The sequence below is a fragment of the Haliotis rubra genome, unplaced genomic scaffold (assembly GCF_003918875.1).
Source record: "Haliotis rubra isolate DU_JTF1 unplaced genomic scaffold, ASM391887v1 Scf169, whole genome shotgun sequence".
In the NCBI taxonomy this organism is placed as follows: domain Eukaryota; kingdom Metazoa; phylum Mollusca; class Gastropoda; order Lepetellida; family Haliotidae; genus Haliotis; species Haliotis rubra.
This window is the reverse complement of record NW_025765658.1, coordinates 786895-811302: the sequence shown is the minus strand read 5'-3', so window position 1 is coordinate 811302 and position 24408 is coordinate 786895. Positions and strand designations below refer to the sequence as shown.

The following is a 24408-nucleotide window of genomic DNA, read 5'->3' as shown; positions in this document are numbered from 1 at the left end:
GGCAGGGAGTGCTATGTATGGGACACAATGACAGGATCAAACAATGGAGTCTTACACAAGGTGGGCAGGGAGGGTTCTGTATGGGACACAATGACAGGATCAAACAATGGAGTCTTACACAAGGTGGGCAGGGAGGGTTTAGTATGGGACACAATGACAGGATCAAACAATGTAGTCTTACACAAGGTGGGCAGGGAGGGATCTGTATTGGACACAATGACAGGATCAAACAATGAAGTCTTACACAAGGTGGGCAGGGAGTGTTTAGTATGGGACACAATGACAGGATCAAACAATGGAGTCTTACACAAGGTGGGAAGGGAGTGTTTAGTATGGGACACAATGACAGGATCAAACAATGGAGTCATATACAAGGTGGGCAGGGAGGGCTATGTATGGGCCACAATGACAGGATCAAACAATGCAGTCTTACACAAAGTGGGTAGGGAGGGCTCTGTATGGGACACAATGACAGGATCAAACAATGGAGCCATATTCAAGGTGGGCAGGGAGGGCTATGTATGGGACACAATGACAGGATCAAACACTGGAGTTTTACACAAGGTGGGCAGGGAGCGCTCAGAATGGGCCACAATGACAGGATCAAACAATGTAGTCTTACACAAGGTGGGCAGGGAGTGTTTAGTATGGGACACAATGACAGGATCAAACAATGGAGTCTTACACAAGGTGGGCAGGGAGGTCTCTGTATGGGCCACAATGACAGGATCAAACAATGGAGTCTTACACAAGGTTGGCTGGGCGGGATCTGTATGGGCCACAATGACAGGATCAAACAATGTAGTCTTACACAAGGTGGGCAGGGAGGGCTATGTATGGGACACAATGACAGGATCAAACAATGGAGTCTTACACAAGGTGGGGCAGGGAGGACTCTGTATGTGACACAATGACAGTATCAAACAATGTAGTCTTACACAAGGTGGGCAGGGAGGACTCTGTATGGGACACAATGACAGGATCAAACAATGGAGTCTTACACAAGGTGGGCAGGGAGGGCTATGTATGGGACACAATGACAGGATCAAACATTGGAGTCTTACACAAGGTGGGCAGGGAGGGCTATGTATGGGACACAATGACAGGATCAAACAATGTAGTCTTACACACAAGGTGGGCAGGGAGGGACTCTGTATGGGACACAATGACAGGATCAAACAATGGAGTCTTACACAAGGTGGGCAGGGGAGGGGCTATGTATGGGACACAATGACAGGATCAAACACTGTAGTTTTACACAAGGTGGGCAGGGAGCGCTCAGAATGGGACACAATGACAGGATCAAACAATGTAGTCTTACACAAGGTGGGCAGGGAGGGGGCTATGTGGGCCACAATGACAGGATCACAATGACAGGATCAAACAATGGAGTCTTACACATGAAGGTGGGCAGCAGGGGAGGGCTATGTATGGGACACAATGACAGGATCAAACAATGGAGTCTTACACAAGGTGGGCAGGGGAGGGCTATGTATGGGACACAATGACAGGATCAAACAATGGAGTCTTACACAAGGTGGGCAGGGAGGGACTCTGTATGGGACACAATGACAGGATCAAACAATGGAGTCTTACACAAGGTGGGCAGGGAGGACTCTGTATGGGACACAATGACAGGATCAAACAATGGAGTCTTACACAAGGTGGGCAGGGAGGGCTATGTATGGGACACAATGACAGGATCAAACAATGGAGTCTTACACAAGGTGGGCAGGGAGGACTCTGTATGGGACACAATGACAGGATCAAACAATGGAGTCTTACACAAGGTGGGCAGGGAGTGTTTAGTATGGGACACAATGACAGGATCAAACAATGTAGTCTTACACAAGGTGGGCAGGGAGTGTTTAGTATGGGACACAATGACAGGATCAAACAATGTAGTCTTACACAAGGTGGGCAGGGAGGGCTATGTATGGGACACAATAACAGGATCAAACAATGGAGTCTTACACAAGGTGGGCAGAGAGTGTTTAGTATGGGACACAATGACAGGATCAAACAATGGAGTCTTACACAAGGTGGGAAGGGAGGGCTATGTATGGGACACAATGACAGGATCAAACAATGGAGTCTTACACAAGGTGGGCAGGGAGTGTTTAGTATGGGACACAATAACAGGATCAAACAATGGAGTCTTACACAAGGTGGGCAGGGAGGGCTATGTATTGCCACAATGCCACAATGACAGGATCAAACAATGTAGTCTTACACAAGGTGGGCAGGGAGTGTTTAGTATGGGACACAATGACAGGATCAAACAATGTAGTCTTACACAAGGTGGGCAGGGAGGACTCTGTATGGGACACAATGACAGGATCAAACAATGTAGTCTTACACAGGTGGGCAGGGAGTGTTTAGTAAGGGACACAATGACAGGATCAAATAATGGAGTCTTACACAAGGTGGGCAGGGAGTGTTTAGTATGGGCCACAATGACAGGATCAAACAATGGAGTCTTACACAAGGTGGGCAGGGAGGGCTATGTATGGGACACAATAACAGGATCAAACAATGGAGTCATATTCAAGGTGGGCAGGGAGGGCTATGTATGGGACACAATGACAGGATCAAACAATGGAGTCTTACACTGTTTGATAAGGGGAGTTAAGGACATAATGACATAATGAAACTGTCTGTTGAGGTTTTACCTTCAGTCCGGCAATGAATTCAGGGCTGATCTTTGGTGGGCTGCTTGTACTGGAGCAGTTTCCAGGAAAACAGGCACTTACACCACAGGTTACCTGAAACATTACATTTCCAATGGTGCATTTGGCATAGCCCGTGTAACAATTATTTGAATATTTCCTCAAGAGATGTTGACAAGATAACACCCAATAATAACAGGCATTTGGAGTTAGAAACACTAACAGACAAAACATGAATCACAACTATACCAATCGCAATAATCATATTTAAATTTTAATAAATATGTCCTTCTAATTTGTAAAAGAGATGGCACAAGTTATTGTTTTTCTGTCCAAACAAGTAAAACTTTTGAAATTGTCAATAAACTATTCTACAAATAGAAATGGCAGAACAAAGTATGCATGTATGACATCAACATCATTCATTGTGATTAATGATAACAAACGAATTCATTGTTTCTGAAAGTGTATATGTTATAACTAAACTGAACCTCCACTATTGAGTGAGTGAGTGAGTGAGTGAGTGAGTGAGTGAGTGAGTGAGTGAGCCTCAGTATGGACTGTATCACATTGAATCCATGTGGGGTAGTCGAATCTAGGTCTTTGGCGTGACAAGCAAACGCTTTTAGGCTAACCCACCGCCCCTCAATACTGATAAAACGAGAGATGACTAAATGAAGTTCACTGAAAAGTGTACCCATCACTGGCATAGCTGAGTTGTATAACTTTGAAGCTTCAAATCTTCTCCTTATTCATTATGATTTATGATTTGTGTTTGTAGGCTGATGAAATATATCACAATATCACATGAAACCTTCCCCGATATATCTCAACATATATCACATGAAACCATCCCAGATAAATCTCAACATATATCACATGAAACCATCCCAGATACATCTCAACATATATCACCTGAAACCATCCCAGATAAATCTCAACATATATTACATGAAACCATCCCAGATATATCTCAACATATATTACATGAAACCATCCCAGATATATATCAACATATATTACATGAAACCATCCCAGATACATCTCAACATATATCACCTGAAACCATCCCAGATATATCTCAACATATATTACATGAAACCATCCCAGATATATCTCAACATATATCACCTGAAACCATCCCAGATATATCTCAACATATATTACATGAAACCATCCCAGATACATCTCAACATATATCACATGAAACCATCCCAGATATATCTCAACATATATTACATGAAACCATCCCAGATATATCTCAACATATATCACATGAAACCATCCCAGATATATCTCAACATATATCACATGAAACCATCCCAGATATATCTCAACATATATCACCTGAAACCATCCCAGATATATCTCAACATATATTACATGAAACCATCCCAAATACATCTCAACATATATTACATGAAACCATCCCAGATATATCTCAACATATATTACATGAAACCATCCCAGATATATCTCAACATATATCACCTGAAACCATCCCAGATACATCTCAACATATATCACATTAAACCATCCCAGATATATCTCAACATATATTACATGAAACCATCCCAGATATATATCAACATATATCACCTGAAACCATCCCAGATACATCTCAACATATATTACATGAAACCATCCCAGATATATCTACACATATATCACATTAAACCATCCCAGATATATCTCAACATATATCACCTGAAACCATCCCAGATATATCTCAACATATATTACATGAAACCATCCCAGATACATCTCAACATATATCACCTGAAACCATCCCAGATATATCTCAACATATATTACATGAAACCATCCCAGATACATCTCAACATATATCACATGAAACCATCCCAGATATATATCAACATATATCACCTGAAACCATCCCAGATATATCTCAACATATATTACATGAAACCATCCCAGATATATCTCAACATATATCACCTGAAACCATCCCAGATATATCTCAACATATATTACATGAAACCATCCCAAATACATCTCAACATATATTACATGAAACCATCCCAGATATATCTCAACATATATTACATGAAACCATCCCAGATATATCTCCACATATATCACATTAAACCATCCCAGATAATTCTCAACATATATCACATGAAACCATATCAGTTATGTCTCAACATATATTACATGAAACCATCCCAGATATATCTCAACATATATTACATGAAACCATCCCAGATATATCTCAACATATATCACATGAAACCATCCCAGATATATCTCAACATATATCACATGAAACCATCCCAGATATATCTCAACATATATTACATGAAACCATCCCAAATACATCTCAACATATATTACATGAAACCATCCCAGATATATCTCAACATATATTACATGAAACCATCCCAGATATATCTCAACATATATCACCTGAAACCATCCCAGATATATCTCAACATATATTACATGAAACCATCCCAGATACATCTCAACATATATCACATGAAACCATCCCAGATATATCTCAACATATATTACATGAAACCATCCCAGATATATCTCAACATATATCACATGAAACCATCCCAGATATATCTCAACATATATCACATGAAACCATCCCAGATATATCTCAACATATATCACCTGAAACCATCCCAGATATATCTCAACATATATTACATGAAACCATCCCAAATACATCTCAACATATATTACATGAAACCATCCCAGATATATCTCAACATATATTACATGAAACCATCCCAGATATATCTCAACATATATCACCTGAAACCATCCCAGATACATCTCAACATATATCACATGAAACCATCCCAGATATATATCAACATATATCACCTGAAACCATCCCAGATATATCTCAACATATATTACATGAAACCATCCCAGATATATCTCCACATATATCACATTAAACCATCCCAGATAATTCTCAACATATATCACATGAAACCATATCAGTTATGTCTCAACATATATCACATGAAACCATCCCAGATATATCTCAACATATATCACATAAAACCATCCCAGATATATCTCAACATATATCACATAAATCCATATCAAATATATCTCAACATATATCACATGAAACCATCCCAGATATATCTCAATGGTTAGGTCCCGTAAGTTCGACCTTTGGATGGGTGTAAAAACAAACTGGTCGGTTTGGAGGGGTATGTCGTTTACGTCGACTGGTTCTAGACAATGGGCAGTCAATGTGTTACAACGGCACAGTTAATGCTAAAATGTTCACCGCAAAATAACTGAACAAGGATCACGCTGTAAAATGACATTTGTATTTGTGCATTCATTGGGGCAGTAATTTCTATTCTCTCCATGATAAACAATACATATACATAAAGTTCATAGCTGTCTCTAATTAAAATAACATAACGGATGGTTTTATTTTGAAAGCTATTTTTAGCTGGAGTACCCCAGGGTTCAGTATTGGGGCCGCTCTTGTTTATTGTTTATATAAATGATATAGTTGAAGGTATAAATAGTGATATACCCCTTTTTGCGGATGATACTGCATTACATGCGATCACTGACGATCCTGGGGTAATGAATGATGATTTACAGCAAATTGCCGAATCGGCAGCAAAATGGCAAGTATCTTTTAATCCCAATAAGACTCCAATGTCGAATCTAACCATGAATGGTAATGTCATTAATTCCGTTCACAGCCATAAATATTTAAGTCTTATACTTCAGCATGATTGCTCATGGAATGAACACATTAACTGTGCTAAAAAAGTTGCACCAGTGGTGAATTGTCAAAGAAGCTCCAAAATATCGTTTAAACCGAAAAACATTAGAAACCATGTACAAACAGTTCATATTACCAGTTTTTGATAATTGCAGTCATATATGGGATCTGTATTCGTTCTGTACAGGTCCGTAGTTGTGGTCACCAGGTACTTTCGAATTTATATCGTTCACTGTTGGGACTCTTGATCTGCAGTGTTTCTGAATGCATCTCCACGAGATCCATTCTTCCCTTTTCCTCTTGTTCACAATGAACATATAACCATTTACACACAGGTATCTTCCACCAGGAGAAATAGGAAGAAACCTATTGTGCATTTGCCATAACAGAAGTTATGGAAATGCTGATAAAAACTGTCATTTCCAGCATTCTTATAGTATGCAATTATATATAAGAAATTGAATAACTCACTAGTAATCAACATAATAAAAGTCATTGAGTGGGACTCACTCGTTCTCTGGTACACATGACATATTTCGTTTCCTGAGAGAACACATTTTACATTTTGTAGAATGACAGTGTCTTAATCCCTTAAAACAACACTGTTGCCACAACATCAAACATCAAAGGCTTTTCACCTTGACCCAAAGGTCGAACTTACGGGACTACCCCATCTCAACATATATCACATGAAACAATCCCATGTATATATACCAAAGCATACAGGTTGGAGACAGTATTTGAAGCTCTGTTATCCACACATTGTCTCCAGTTTGTTATGAACCATTGGTAAGTTTGGACAGGTGTTAGTCTAAAGGTGCATAACATTCTTATATTACCATGTACAGAGAGCCGGTAAAGTGGGGTGTAATTGGAAAGACAATGTCAATATTTTTATCACATTTCATTTCTTTGTTATCTGGCAGCAAAAAGACACTGGTGATATACATTCACATACTAAGTAATCTTCCAATGACATTATCTCACCTTTGAATTAAAAGCAAGCTGGTCTATATCAGCAACATTCATTTCATAGGATGTAACATTGGCATCCTCGATAGTGACATTGCTCAAGACATCATCATTATGATACCAGATAAGGGAGTAATTGAGATCAACACGCTCACTGAAGTCAAAACTACAGCAGAACCTGAACACATCAGTTGTTGTGTTGTAGCTGGTCGTCAGACTTGGTACTTCACGCAAGTAAGGGTATTCTACAACATCAAAGGGTATGACAGGCAATGTATGACCCCATAAACATATATTCTAGCTGAAATCAACAATCAAACAAAAAGTATAAACTTTTCCAATAGAAAAAGCAGTTCTGACATGTCAGTAAATTGTTTCTAATGTGTTTAAACAACATTAATGATGCTGATTTGTTTAAACAAGTTCTGATGCAATGATTACCAACTGTTCACCTTACATTTCCAAATGTATATTTCTAAATATGGTTTAAGAAATGAGATTACTTTTCTTCCTGAAAAGGCAATTAAAATGACATTTTACTTTAACTGTAATAAGTCCCGAAATAGATGCCAAAAAATAACTTTATTATATATCTCAAACAGAAGAATTCCTGCAGAGTCCTATCATGATTTAGTGTCTGTGACGCCTACCACTTGTCTGAATGTGCATGTAAAACCTTGCTGCCATACCCTGGTGGAATTTGAAATGTATATGCTGAAACAAGTTGAGGAGATATACATAAATACATTATTTCAAAACTCGTAGATAATTGAAATTACACTAACTAAAATGACTAAAAGCCCACATAAATCTTCAAAGTAAATCCACAAGATCATCAGAGAAAACACTCAATTTGAAACATGAGAGCCGTTAGGCAGACAAATGCATGTGTGTGTATTTGAATCTCTCACCGTTCATGGTTTTTTAACATAACATTCATTGATAGGGGGAAGGGGGACAAGTCTTCTTGAAGGTTACAAACAGGGGTGAGTTGTGAGGGATGTATAATATATGACAACTGCCTCCTAGTAGACAATGATTGGTGTTCATTTTGATTCGACAAGTTCATTTGCCATGAAAGTTGAAGAGGTTTAAGATGAGCTAATTCCACTACCATTCCAAACTCAATTAACATGCTATCATCACTTTAAGATGTTTTGATTACTGCTGGCATAAGAAACATTTAATTAAAATGTGAGTAAATTTTAAATATCACATCTCAAAAGCCATGAGTCTTAATCTTGTTTTCATTCAACAAAACACGACTTTAGAATATAATAAAATCAATGTTATATAAAAATATACACTCATTTTCCTCACAATGAAAGTAGAGAGCTCAATATTAGTGTTGAAATGTTATGCCATTATGAGGCCTTTGTTTTCTCGTTGTTATGGGCCATAGTTACCCCCCCTTAGATTATGATGTAATTGGTGCAACTTTTACTGGTATCTTGTCTAGTCCCAACGCAAAAGATGTCCATAGTCACATCAATTATGTGAAGAAATATGCAAAAGACACGTAAAACCTGTTGATAATTGAAACTGTAGGCAGCAGGAGAGATTGACTGTGTGTCCTTTCAATCATAAACTTCCCCCCCAAGGAAAATACTAAATATGTAAAACAATGTTGATGTATGATGATACTACCAGTCACCAACATTCACAACATGGCATGTTCACTGACATATAAGTAATCAGGAACATTTTGACAATCAAAGGTAATATTTGCTATTTATACTTCAAAACATACACCAAAATGGCATAAAACATGGCAAGAGTAATTATCTGTAAAACAGCTTTCCCTACAGTGATAGTGGAGGATACAACAGAAGAGGGAATTTCCCACAGAAGTGAACTACATTTGCTTTTAACGTCAAATGAGGGTTGAAGAGGAGGGCATTGATATCAATCCCTCTGGCATCCATTGGGTTTAAACAGTGGGCTGCACATTGAGAGGCAAGAACCATACATCTGTACCTAAACCATGTGAAATGGGTGTAAGAAGGTCCAACAACATCATTCATTTATGAATTGGCACCAAGGACATCATATTGCAAAGGACCTAAACCATGGTGAGTTTATTAAGGAAACTGAACTCTCAGTAAATGTGAAAATGTGAATCGATAAAACACAAAAATAGAATTGTTACTTGTGATATCTGTACTGTTTTGTCTAGGAAACTAAAAGGTAATAGCTTCTATGTTGAAAAAGTGTAAAAGAAAAACATTTTGTATGACTGAATTCAATATCAAAACATGTACAAACTTCAGAGCTCCATTACATTTATTTTAGACATACCTTTAAAGAACACTCAAACATTAATATCTCACTTATTACTAGCTGTCTACACTGAGTAATCTATGAAGAATCCATGTGTTAACTTCATCCCAGACTGGTTGATACTAATTGTTAGCCTCACCTCTGACTGGACTCCAACTTCGATAGTTCTCGAAGGAGTTACACACAACTGTATCATTATCTGGCTTCTTGTCCCCATACATGTAGCACTGGTTATCAATGAAGCAGGTATTTATCTGTAAACAATAGTTCAGCCTGTTTAATCCTACATACATCAGGTAATAGTCATTACATTCATGTCAAGTCAGTATCTCAAACAAGAACTGAAGTAATGGAATGGATTACCTTCAGTGAGCACGTCCCAGCACTTTCACAGTCATGGCATCTAGAGTGGTAGACTGTGTACACAACGCTCACACTAAAGATGATGTTGTTGTTGCTGACTGTAACAGTGTAACTATCAACTGTTGGAAGAGGACACACGACTTGGTTGGGAGTTACTAACACTGCTGCAACGGTGACATTCTCCCCCATCTGTGTGTAGGAACCCTCAGTCATCTACATTAAAAAATGGCATAATTGACATCAAAACTGAAAAAAACCCACCTTCATTAAAACAAAATTTAGATCATCAATTAAGCCAAAACACTAATTCTGCACAATTCCAAAATATAAATGCAAATTTCCATGAATAGCTTCCCAGTTGATTATATAGCTGTATCATTCAGATTTGGTGAATGTAATGATCGAAAGTTACTGACCTGTATCAACTGTAAACGGCACACTAGGTCAGAGGAGGCGGCAAATGGGCCCCCAACAATTGTGATGCTGTTACACTGTGTCTGAGACACATCACACAATCCATTGCCTGCAACATCTCTGATAGATGGAGCCTGGTCTAGACGTACATCACATGCTGATCCTCCATATCCATCTGGACATGAGCAGTTGCCTGTAACAGTGTGTCAGAGGGTGCAAGCAATTACTTTTAACTGTGTATCAGAAGGTGCAAGAAGTTGTCTGGAACAGTGTGTCAGAAGGTGCAAGCAGTTGGCTGTATAAGCATGTCAGAAGGTGCCAGCAGTTTTCTGTTTCAGCATGTCAGAAGGTGCAAGCAGTTGGCTGTATCAGCATGTCAGAAGGTGCAAGCAGTTGTCTGTTTCAGCATGTCAGAAGGTGCAAGCATTTGTCTGTATCAGCATGTCAGAAGGTGCCAGCAGTTGTCTGTTTCAGCATGTCAGAAGGTGCAAGCAGTTGGCTGTATAAGCATGTCAGAAGGTGCCAGCAGTTTTCTGTTTCAGCATGTCAGAAGGTGCAAGCAGTTGGCTGTATCAGCATGTCAGAAGGTGCAAGCAGTTGTCTGTTTCAGCATGTCAGAAGGTGCAAGCAGTTGTCTGTATCAGCATGTCAGAAGGTGCAAGAAGTTATCTGGAACAGCATGTCAGAAGGTGCAAGCAGTTGTCTGGAACAGTGTGTCAGAAGGTGCAAGCAGTTGTCTGTATCAGCATGTCAGAAGGTTAAAGAAGATATCTGGAACAGCATGTCAGAAGGTGAAAGCATTTGGCTGTAACAGCATGTCAGAAGGTGCAACAGTAGTCTGTAACAGTGTGTCAGAAGGTGCAAGAAGTTATCTGGAACAGCATGTCAGAAGGTGAAAGCAGTTGTCTGGAACAGCATGTCTAAAGGTGCAAGATGTTGTCTGGAACAGTGTGTCAGAAGGTGAAAGCAGTTGGCTGTAACAGCATGTCACAGGGGCAAGCAGTTGTCTGGAACAGTGTGTCAGAAGGTACAAGCAGTTGTCTGTAACAGTGTAACCAGTTTATATGTAGATGTACCATGTCAGTACTTACATCGACTACTGGCAGCACAGTCTACAGCACACAGAGAAGTGATGAAGGCAGGCTCAGGTCGGAGGACTCCACCCACCTCCACCCACAGGGCGATGTTTCTCTCTGCCTCCCACAGGCAGCCATCTAGCAGGCTCAGTCGGGACACAGCTTCCCAGTCATTACTGTCTGTCATCTACAAACAGTGTATATACTCAAGTCTGTGTGCCAAAATGATTTTGCAGTGTGTTCAGCTTAGTTCATGCAATCACAATTTTTCTGAATATGGACAAGTTTATGTTGAAATTTCAGGAATTCCACTTATCACTACCAAACTTGTTCTTTATCCTAGATGGGTCAGTTTTGTCTAGCTGTTGTTCCTTACAGAAGATTCCTTTTCATATTTTACATATATGTATACTTTGTTCCAGAAGAAACGCGATCCTTATTTATTTTCGAAAATTCCAGAATTGTCTTATCTTCTTTACAATCATAACGAATGTGCATGTTAAATGTTCCTTGAAACCAATATTGAAATTAAACTTCTGAAACAAGACTTTTAACGTCAGATTAGCTGTAAAAAACTGAATCTATTTATTGAACATTTTTATGGGAAAAAACAACAGAAACGCATCACATAAATGCATGCCCTGACTCGCTGCGCACGTGAATTAAATGATACAACACTTTCTTCAGGAAAATCGAGAGAAAGAACCCTTTAAACGATGCGAGGGCAGTTTCTGTTGTGTTCTTTTTCTGAATGGTTCAGAGAACAATATGCCACATCTGAGCAATGAAGCACGTCTACTCTCTCTTGGGATGACTGATGCTGGTTCCAGTGTTGTCAATGTCGCACAACATAAATGAGTACATTGGACAATAATTTACCGACTGATTGAACGATTGTGTATTCATAGCTATGTTCCTGTTGCTGACTATATGGTCAGATGACATCAAACCTAGTTATCATAGCTGAGACCATTTAGAGGTGTGACGAGACTTTCCTCACTTGTCATTTATTCACATTGGTATTACCTATGCCCATATTTGTTAACAGTGTCCTTCAATTATATTTTTAGAGAAGACTTGATCTACAAATAAATAATGAATATTGACCTCAGGGATAAAACTTTTGTCCTTCATAATTTCATGAGACCAATGTTGACCTTTGTACCTGTATAAATGCTGACCTACATTTTAAAGACAAACATTATTGGGTTCTGTATTAAAAACATTCGTAAATGGATATCTGACAATTATTGTACCTGCTTATATCTCTGTAAAATGCTCCAACAGATCAACACAATTTAACGCATTATAATGGTGGTAATGCTGCGTTATTATTTGTGGCAATGATATTCACTGTAGAACAATGTAGTAATTGTGTCACAGCATTTCTTTTTAGATAAAGTAGAGGGCTGTGGAAGTCTGCTTCCAGAGCAGCGAGAATAATGCAAAATATTCTAACCATCATTTTACAAAGACTGCCAGCACAGAAACATCTGGAAGTATAGTATAGATATATCAAGCAGATACATTCAGGTCTCAGTCATCTGACATTACATCAAACGCCAGCAGTTGTGCGATGGTCACTTTTCAACCTGGAGTCTAAGTTAAGGCCTGTTTGGAAGCTTGACCATAAAGATAAGTGAGTATTCACTGTCTTGATTGTAACAATCACTGCCTGTATATCATAGTACCATGTATGAAGAAATGAAACAAGATGATTTAGTTACCTTGACTCTCTGGACACAGAGGTGCATAGCCCAGTCAAAGTAAGATGGAAGAAGTTTTGCACAATGGGCCAGTACATCCGAACCATTGATCACTGACCGACAGGTTTCTTGAACATCAGACTCAGTTCTGTTGGAAGCAGTTGGCCATTCATATGTCTGGGGGTATAGATGTTGACAAATTAGTCTCACACCATAGTTATCAACATTGCAGATCATCATACATTCTATTGGACTCGACTGATTAGTCTCACACCATAGTTATCAACATTGCAGATCATCATACATTCTATTGGACACGACTGATTAGTCTCACACCATAGTTATCAACATTGCAGATCATCATACATTCTATTGGACTCGACTGATTAGTCTCACACCATAGTTATCAACATTGCAGATCATCATACATTCTATTGGACTCGACTGATTAGTCTCACACCATAGTTATCAACATTGCAGATCATCATACATTCTATTGGACCACGACTGATTAGTCTCACACCATAGTTATCAACATTGCAGATCATCATACATTCTATTGGACTCGACTGATTAGTCTCACACCATAGTTATCAACATTGCAGATCATCATACATTCTATTGGACTCGACTGATTAGTCTCTCACACCATAGTTATCAACATTGCAGATCATCATACATTCTATTGGACTCGACTGATTAGTCTCACACCATAGTTATCAACATTGCAGATCATCATACATTCTATTGGACACTCGACTGATTAGTCTCACACCATAGTTATCAACATTGCAGATCATCATACATTCTATTGGACTCGACTGATTAGTCTCACACCATAGTTATCAACATTGCAGATCATCATACATTCTATTGGACTCGACTGATTAGTCTCACACCATAGTTATCAACATTGCAGATCATCATACATTCTATTGGACTCGACTGATTAGTCTCACACCATAGTTATCAACATTGCAGATCATCATACATTCTATTGGACTCGACTGATTAGTCTCACACCATAGTTATCAACATTGCAGATCATCATACATTCTATTGGACTCGACTGATTAGTCTCACACCATAGTTATCAACATTGCAGATCATCATACATTCTATTGGACTCGACTGATTAGTCTCACACCATAGTTATCAACATTGCAGATCATCATACATTCTATTGGACTCGACTGATTAGTCTCACACCATAGTTATCAACATTGCAGATCATCATACATTCTATTGGACTCGACTAATTAAATACACATATAAACAAGCCATATGGATTCAATAGAATTTGCAGAAATCAAACACTGCCAATAATTATGTTTCACAACACAATCCATGTTTTATCATTATTATTATCATCATAAGAAAATATTGACATAGAGCACATATCCACGCATGCTCAAGGTGCTGAAGTGTTCCCATGATTATCAGATGTCTTTTTTCTGGCATTCTGTTTTAATCAACTCAACTCCTTGGGGAATATTCAACTCATGCAGCCTCTTAGGTGCAGCGAGTTATCACACAGCCTCATCCTCACAAGGTACCCATTTGCATCTGAGTGAACTCGGACACATCGTCACAGTAGTTTGTCCAATGATACTGCACATTACTATAGGTGTCTGCACGAGTTTGTGTGTCCACCATCTGGTCACCTACCATCAGATGAGTAGGTTCTTTTAAGTGCACAGGGTTGTGTACTGCACACTAGGGGTTGTGACAACACTGAAAGAGCCTGCAAGTAATGTTAGCTCCAAGGATTTTACACCCGGTCACCTTGCGCTTACTAGCATGGTGCCTTAGACAGCTCTCCCACCTTGCCAGCTAACTTTGCGTTCTGTTTGATATTGTAACAGATGTAAGTCCATGTCTAACCTGTGGCTGGAAGTCTGTGTTATATTGGAAGATAGAAGTTGCTGAGTCATCACATCTGGAAGCTGTTGGGAAGCTCATGTAACTGGTCACATCTGTAGTAATACAGCAGAGCATACAAGTGGTAATACAACAAAGATATCTATAGCAATACAGTGGAGCAAGTCTGTAGTAATATATAAGAGCATATCTATAGCAATACATTGGAGCATATCTGTAGTAATATATAAGAGCATATCTATAGCAATACACTGGAGCATATCTGTAGTAATATATAAGAGCATATCTATAGCAATACATTGGAGCATTAAAAATGCAATTGGTATTTGTTGTCCTGAAACTTAAAAAAGTTCTATTGAAGATTTTTTCCTGCGATACAGAGGATGTAGGGAGAAAAGGCTGTTATTCTGGCCCATTTCGAGTTCGAGTCCCAGAGCATTCCTCTCACATGAACTTTGATACTTAAAACTGAACCTTTGACATTTCTCGTAAACACAACCACATTCATGAAACACGTTGTGCATTACCTGCACCCAGGCCCTGTAAAAGCACAAGTAATTGTGGAACTCAATCACTTTGAGAAAATGCCATACTTGACACAAGACGAAAGGAATCAGGTTATCGGTATGGTCAGCCAAGGTGCTTCAGATGTGATGATTGCCAGGCACTTTAATGTGCATCCATCCACTGTAAGTCGACTCAGACAACATTTTCGGGCTACCGGAAGTGTTGCTGATCGTCCGCGACCTGGTGCACCACCTGTGATAACAGCTCGACAAAACCGCAATATCCGAGTTTCACACTTGGGCAATCGGTTCCAAACAGCTGATGATTAGGCAAGGAGGACCATTGGGACAAGTCAACGTCATTTCAGTGCCCAAAAGGTGCAAGGACGCCTTTGCTGCCTTCAACATCCGTGTCGTCACCCGCACCGTGGTCCAACCTTATTGCATCGCCACAGACTTGCCAGACAGCGATGGGCAGCAAATGGGGCCAATCTTGGCAACAGGACATGGCCAGATGTCATTTTTTCAGATGAATCCAGGTTTAACTTATCCTTTGCAGATGGACGTCAACAGATTTATCGACGTAAAGGAGAAAGACTTGCGCCAAACTGTGTCCTTGAACATGATCGTTTTGTAGGGGGTGGTGTCATGATCAGACCACAGACCATCAGAGGCTGCAGACCATCCAACAGTTGTTCCTGAGAAATGTGTGTCTTTCAATGCCCCAAAGACTGCGAGCATGTCTTGCAGCGCACGGTGGACACACACGATATTGACTGCAAGTGACCCCTCCTTTGTGTGATGTCGTTGTTGCGTCACAGATGTTGTTTCTTGATTAGACATTTTCAGATGAAATTATTCACAGATGTTCACTTAAATCATATCTGCCAGTTAGGTTTATATATGTTGAAATTAGTGTGAGTAAAGAAAGTATGAATGTCAAATTGCATTTTTAATGGCTTTCAGTATATAAGAGCATATCTATAGCAAGACAGTGGAGCATATCTGTAGTAATAAAGTGGAGAACATCCAGCTTTATGGCAAGCACAAAGATGTGAAGAAACCAAATGAAATTGACGTTTAACTGGCATGTTTAACACACCCATCTTCCATCTGCTGGATATGATTGCCAGTGCTGGGAACAATTATGATCTGGAAATCACTCATCAGGGTCAGGGATCAGGTCTTACAGTAAGATTGGAGATAAATTGTTGAGCATGTACTTTCTATTACCCGGTTTCTAAAGTTCTAATATACTATCAAGTCCAAGACCCAGGCAGTGCAGAATCCCATTCATATTGGAGCCAGGTGTCCTCGTACACAAGGGCTCCCCCTCCCCCCCTCCCCAGAAGATTGATATCAGAAAACAAAGGATTTGATCATGGAAGTAAGAGATCATCAGGTTAACTTCTATCCAGGATCTATTGTTCACCAGAAGGATCAGTGAGAGGATGGTTCAGACCTAAGTAAGTTTCTGTCAGAACTGGGTCAGAATCTAAATTTCTAAAATTATCAGCAGAATGCGATGATGAGAAAACTCCCTTAATATTGGCAGCACCTGAACATGTTCTGTTTACAGATGCATCCATTTCAGCATGAGGAACTTGCATGGTCGGATTAACAATCCAGGCTTGCTAGGCCACAAAAAAGCTCTACATGAATGTAAAAAATGTATGACGTACTCATGACAAGGAAACATCTAACGCTGTCCGCTGTCCTTGTTGCTACAGACAATAGGACTTTGATCATTTTTAACCAATAGCAAGGGGGAAAAAGAATGGCTATTTGTGGAAGAGTGCTACTTTTGTTTGTCTTTGCAGACTTGATCAGATATAACCAAGGACAAGTTAACAGGTAAGCTAAGTCTCTTTTTTTTATAAAACTTAATATTGTCAGAATGCTCTCTCCATCCAGTTATAATGCAGTAACCCAGCTGGACATCCACATGTCTGAACAATAAACTCCCAGTATATGTCACTTAGGTTCTGGATCCTGGTGGCCTACAAGTGTTGTAATACAGTGATACATATAACTGCAAGCTCAAATCATAAGCAAACATATCATTACCTAAAGGAAAGTCATACAATATCCGTAGGCCATGTAAATTCATACTATCCAAATAATCATGAATCTACATGACAACATTCTGGATTCCACATACCTACAAACTCTGTATCTTCAGTCCCTGGACAAGGCATAATGTCCAGTCTGTCATCACAGGTGTCATTGTGACCATCAAGACAGTCACAGAACCCTTGCAAGTCAGTCATTACTGTCTCCTGACAGTAACCACCATACAATGTCATATTTGCAAGCACTCTGAAAAGAGGCATACAACAGTATATTGGCATATTCATGCATATTGTATTTGATTCAACCCTTCATGGTTGTACTTAGTAATGATGACAATTCTTTCCATATATTCTACAAGGTCTATTTTAAATGATCATGTTTATCATGGTTAATCAGTTAGCGTGGGGTACATGAACAATATGGCAAGGTTGGAGTTGAGAGCAAAGGTTGCCACCTCATATGTCAAACTGGTAATATCATTTGTGGGCAAAGAGCATTGTAGATGTTACCTTCATTAGACATAATGTATACACACATTCAAATAGAATGAAATCCCCCAATGTTTGGAACCATGAGATATTTACATTTTAACTGAAATAAAACTGTTCAAATGCTTTTCAGATATGCTATGAGAAAACCTGAAATTGTCATAGAAGTACTTTTTATAATGTTTTCATTGTACGTAAAAAAGTGATGGATTTATGAAACTAGAGCAAGGCATTACTTCAGTATTTGAGATATGTGTAATGTTACTTACCGCCATGAGAGGGAGAAGATATCAGGCCTTGATCCAGGCCTTTCATAAATGAATCCATCCTTCATTTCAAGATCATTCACGACATTTCCATCATAGGATCCACACAGTCCTGAAATAGTACCCAGACACTGTGAGACCTATAGATCCTTGTAACTAAGACATGCTAGTAATATAAACATTGTTTGGTAGCTGTTCCTAACTGTGACAGACTTACCTAAAGTGTTGTTGTAATCATACGGTGACAAAGTGACAGAGATGTCCATGTCTTGAGAGTTATCACCTCTATAAACATTGTTTGGTAGCTGTTCCTAACTGTGACATGTTACCTAAAGTGTTGTTGTAATCATACGGTGACAAACTGTGACAGACTTACCTAAAGTATTGTTGTAATCGACCAGTGACAAAGTGACAGAGATGTCCATGTCTTGAGAGTTATCACCTCTATAAACATTGTTTGGTAGCTGTTCCTAACTGTGACAGACTTACCTAAAGTGTTGTTTTAATCGACCAGTGACAAAGTGACAGTGATGTCCATGTCTTGAGAGTTATCACCTCTATAAACATTGTTTGGTAGCAGTTCCTAACTGTGACTAACTTACCTAAAGTGTTGTTGTAATCATACGGTGACAAACTGTGACAGACTTACCTAAAGTATTGTTGTAATCGACCAGTGACAAAGTGACAGAGATGTCCATGTCTTGAGAGTTATCACCTCTATAAACATTGTTTGGTAGCAGTTCTTAATTGTGACAGACTTACCTAAAGTGTTGTTGTAATCGACTGGTGACAAAGTGACAGAGATGTCCATGTCTTGAGAGTTATCACCTCTGAGGCGTACAGTGATGTATGTTCCACTTGGCAGAGTTATCTGGATTAGGAACATGGTTCATTGTGAAAAGGAAGAGTGACATGTTCCTTAATCTCAACACTATGTTGCAGAATGCTAGTCCAGTGTTGAAGGAAACTCAAATGTATGGGGATTACACTTTTACCACTTTTGACAAACATGAAATGTTTATGGAAAATATAATGTGAAGCAAATCTGGGCCATGCATACACATGAAGTGATAGGAAATGTGGATTATATGTTGTCATAAACAGCCATAAACCAAAATCTGACCTGCAGCTTGTTTCCACGTGTGCTCTTGATGGACATTCCTGGTGTCAAGTTGTCATTCTGATAGACTTTGACAGTGACAGACTTTGTGATTTCAGGTCCACATCTGTCCACCATGATGACATCATCACCAGCTACCACTGCTACCCCACATGTTCTGGTCTGAGTGAACACGTGCACCTGACATGGACATACATAGATATGTTGGAGGTTAATGTACAGCTTGCATGCTTATATCGCTCCATATCACAGAGTAGAGTTTTATGTTGTGTCATCATACATCTTCTGCAGTATAACAATTGTTCCATGTGTCTAATCCGGTCTGGAGCTCAATATATGACCCATGCTATAAGTATATACAATCATAGCTACATTCTCAATCATTGATTCATTTAGACAAATGCAATGAGAACATAATATCCATGTTTGACTGAAGTTAAAAAGAGGTATATATATTAAAACTGAAAATTTTAGAATGCGAGACTCATCAAAATATAATGATATAGTTATTATTATTATTATTATTATTACATCTCCATGCGCATGCACACTGGCCGCAACCATTTATATAAGTTGCAAATGGTAAAAAGAATTAGTGGAGAGTAGGGACAGTTGGGGGAATGGGCCGGGTGGATTTCAGCGTACTTTATTATATGAGTCAGGACAAGTATTCAGTCAATATTTCACTCTAAAAAACAACATATTTTTCTTTATCCTGATCATGACTCATTGCTTGAATCTGTCGGTAGGTGGTGGGCAGCCACCTAATTTTGATTTCATATACTGTTCATGTAACCATTTGGGATGAAAAGGGGTACCACCTTCTTTTAGGTATAAAAGATAAAAGAAGCAAAGATTTTGTGGATTTGTGACTTGCATACTATGGATGGTAGTTACCACCTTTACTTAGGTGACTTATAAGATGAGTGAAATCAGGTAAAGCAGATCAGAAATTTGTTTCATTGAAAGTGAAAGTTGAAAGTGTAAAAGGAAATGCAATGTGTGTTAAATCAATGATATTTGTTGTCGTCAGAAGACCAGTTGTACTTGTACTGTACCTCATATGGCAGGGTCTTGTGTGAATAGAGAACGAACTCTCCTTGGTTGTAGGTCTCATAGAATCTACCATCTGTTGTTACTACATAAGGAAAGGCAAATCCACACCAAGATTGTTGGTCTTTATCCACAATAGTTAACTGGAACCACAAAAACAGCACACTGGATTATTGGTGCAATGGCTACAATTTCTGAAACTACATAAAATATATTCTAATGCACAGAAAATCATAATCTTGTTTGTTGAATGTTTGGGATATCATTATTATTTTACAAAACATCAAGTTAGTGACTAACATGCATTAAGTGAGACTACTTAGGTCAGTATCCAACAATGGTACAACTGCATTCTAGCAGCATAATGTGCACCTTTCTATCATGTTGTTTACTTTGATTATTCAACATGATGAAAAGACCTAATATGTTCTGTATTCAGCAGTTTACTTGTGAAGTTAAACAAGGATTCTCTAGTATAGGTATTACCTGAATACACACCCACAACTCCTGAACCAAAATTCAACTAGGACAAAAAAAAGAAATGTAAAGTGTATCAAAAACCCAATGGTGTTTTCATTTCACACCAACTGTCAAACCATCTGTCAATTTTAATAAACAGGTTTACACAACCTAATGTCCAAGGTGGTTTTCCATTTGCCCATGTACAGTAGTTAACTCCTGTACCTTGTAATGCTAACTCACATTGATTGTGCTGAGGTGTTGCAAGTCCGACAGCCCACTGGCCACTGACATCAGCTGGTAGCCGACAGTCAGGGATCTGTTTTGATCACCATCATATAGTCCATCAAGCTTGGCCAACAGGGACATGTGTTGTTCAGCTTGCCAGTTGTACATGGTAATCTCAATGCCACACTTGGTTTGGTTTGGTATTCCACCAATCACAACTTGCTTGATGACGTCACCTGATTCACACTTGTAGTCCATGGTGTCCTCAGTGAGCAATGCCCGTACCATGATGGTGCAGTCTGTGTGGTTGCCCCAGGAGTCACAGATGAAGGATGGGGGAACTTGGGATGTGATAGTCAGCTGGGTGGCAGGACCACCTTCCATAAGAGTTATCATACTCTCACTTCTCACCTATAACATATATCTCCATTACATCATGCATCCAAGTATACCAGAAATAGCCACACCATCAAATGTTTGGGTGATTGACTACTCTAACTAATATTATACATTCCTCTTGTTCTTATCAGTATAATGTTACGATTATCACATGAGTGTGGTTTTTTAATAAATGTGTGTCAAAATATTTCTATCTCGTGAGTTCTTAAAATCAGAAGTTTACACAACCTAAAGTACTTCTCACTTTCTTATCCATACTAGATGGTAGAACTGCATCTCCCATCTGCCAGGAAGCTACCTGGGTCAACATGGCATCAACAATGACACTTGTATGCTCTGTTGTCATTACTGTACTAAACACGAACACAATCTTTTGCATCATTTAAAATGGTATTTACATACTGCCAACAAAGAGCAGATGAACGATTATTACACATGTGATTTTGTTAAATTTGTGTATTTTGTAATGGAATAAATGAAGATTTGCCTTCACAACAAGCTCAAGGAGGTTGCTTCGTCTGATTGGCCCTGTAGAGTTGGCGCAGTCACTCTGGTAGCAAGCCGTTACTGCACATGACAACTGTACAAACAAAATTGTCTGTTGTAACATATGGTTACATTTCATATTTGTAATTTGAAAGCTGATCATCCATATTAAGATTACAAGTCCTTTCTTTAGACTAGATAAAAAATCTACACATTTATGTTTCTGCAGAGCCTTCAATGACTCTATAACATACCTTTGTGCCATACTTGAGTCCTGCCAGAAGGGTCCTATTCATGTACAGTAGTACATCATCACTGTCATATGCCAAAGGACCAGTGATATCCACAATGTCTTCATCTACCAGCCACTCAACTGTGTATTCAAGGCTCATATTCACGGTCTTCACTCTGGGAAACTCACAGGCCAGAGTCAGGTCAAATTCCTCACTGTCAGGAACCTGTCGGATACTCACTTGAGGGTTTCTTGGAATAACAGCAGTTACACCTGCAAGTGTTATGTGTCTCTTCAGAACTTACACAATGGCTTTGTTTTAGTATACAGGGATCATCATGCAAGTATGTTTAGTGGACTCTAAAAAGCCTTCATCAAACATTGTAGTTAGTGAGACTTGGCATGCTAATATGCTAATTACATAGCCTTTACTCCCCAAAACACATGTGAGATAACCTCTTTATTAAGTCTGTGTGTTGGCAAATAAATTCTATTGCAATAAATTGTGATTCTGCAACCTGTATTCTGATGCATATAGCAATATATTGGGAGCATCAATGTTTGACAGTGAGTGACATTGATTGTACATACAGAGCCTATTTTCTACATGCTAAAGCCCAAACATAAATGTTATGGATTTGATTTTGAGGGACTGTATTTTCCTTTTATAAAATTCACTGTATGTAAAGCATGCTCTCAGTCTATTCATTACAACAGAAAACTTCAGTGTGAATGAATGTCTGTGTAAATCTAACCTTAAATCATAGAGATCTTCACAAAGCTTCTTATATTATTATTACCTAATATACCAGTTCTAATGAAATACATTGCAATATGTTTTGTTTAGATGGCATATTGTGATATACTGGTATACCAGTAATACTATGTAGTCCCACTCTATATCATTTGATAGTCACTCTAAACTTTATCTTCAAAATATGTATTTTCATCTCTCATAAAAGGGTATGTAAACATTGAGAGCACATGTATATATCATTACAGTATTCTCAGAATACTGCCACTATTACCTCAATGCCATAAATCATTCACAATCCAAATGTTCAGATTTTCAGCAGACATCCTCTTCACTGTCAATTTTACTTAACTAGTTGTCCCCACAGAAGTGCTATCATGTTACGGTTCTTCCATGCATGAAGGTGGAACAAAGGTGGACTATCCATGCAATAATATTTTGCAATATGTATCTCCAAATCAAGCTGCACATGTGAAGGCCTCAGCTACACAGGTTTTGAATCTGATAATCTGATAATCTTCAACTACTAGTTTGATAACAAACATATCCATGTGTTCAATTGTCAATTTTGACTCAATCACCACTTGACAGGACCAAGACATGTTCGGTAGCCGCTGAGATACTAAAACTAACACCTACCAAAACAACTTTTATTATTCACATATCTTTTTGCAAAAGATCCCAACCAATATAATTTTCATCTGTTACCTTTATCCAATGAAGTAACCAAGGCATTATGGGATATAACTAATTGCCACACTATTTGTTAAACTATTTGTACCAAATTCTTTACATCAATTTTATTGACTCAAATCCCACCTGCACTGAGAGTCCATTCCTCAAAGACATAACCATTCCAGCGCACCAGGCCCACTCCTGCTTCCTCTGAGGTGATTGTAGAGAGAGTACACAGTCCAGCCTCTCTCAGCAGCTCAAACGACTGACATACAAATGTCGTCTCTTTCAGACAAAGTGTACGACAATCCACCAGCTGAAACACTCCTTGAATCTGACGGGAGTCGCTCTCCAGTACTGCAAAACCTGGTCGGCGATGGAACGTCACACCAGACTTGCCACCTGGGTCTGCAGAAGGTTATAAAATATTTGTTACTCATAATCGATACGATTTTCATGAGCTTGACAAAGTAAAAAAAAATTAATCAAAAAACACATCAGCAAAACATCCTAGAAACTAGATAGTTGTACACAATGACATGGCTACATACCATTCAATTGCAAACAGGCAC

The 24408-nt window shown here is 38.7% G+C and overlaps 1 protein-coding gene across 1 annotated transcript in view; it reads right to left on the bottom strand.

Moving 5' to 3' along the window:
• LOC124272343 overlaps window positions 1-24408 on the bottom strand; it is a 262002-nt gene that overhangs the window by 145568 nt on the left and 92026 nt on the right. Inside the window, 17 exon segments of the mRNA XM_046707518.1 lie at window positions 2673-2765; window positions 7393-7622; window positions 9797-9911; window positions 10021-10233; window positions 10437-10627; window positions 11526-11697; window positions 13238-13393; window positions 15101-15192; window positions 17765-17922; window positions 18434-18542; window positions 19193-19301; window positions 19554-19730; window positions 20609-20746; window positions 21306-21701; window positions 22177-22269; window positions 22430-22680; window positions 23981-24244. Coding sequence (XP_046563474.1) covers window positions 2673-2765; window positions 7393-7622; window positions 9797-9911; window positions 10021-10233; window positions 10437-10627; window positions 11526-11697; window positions 13238-13393; window positions 15101-15192; window positions 17765-17922; window positions 18434-18542; window positions 19193-19301; window positions 19554-19730; window positions 20609-20746; window positions 21306-21701; window positions 22177-22269; window positions 22430-22680; window positions 23981-24244 — 2957 coding nt within the window.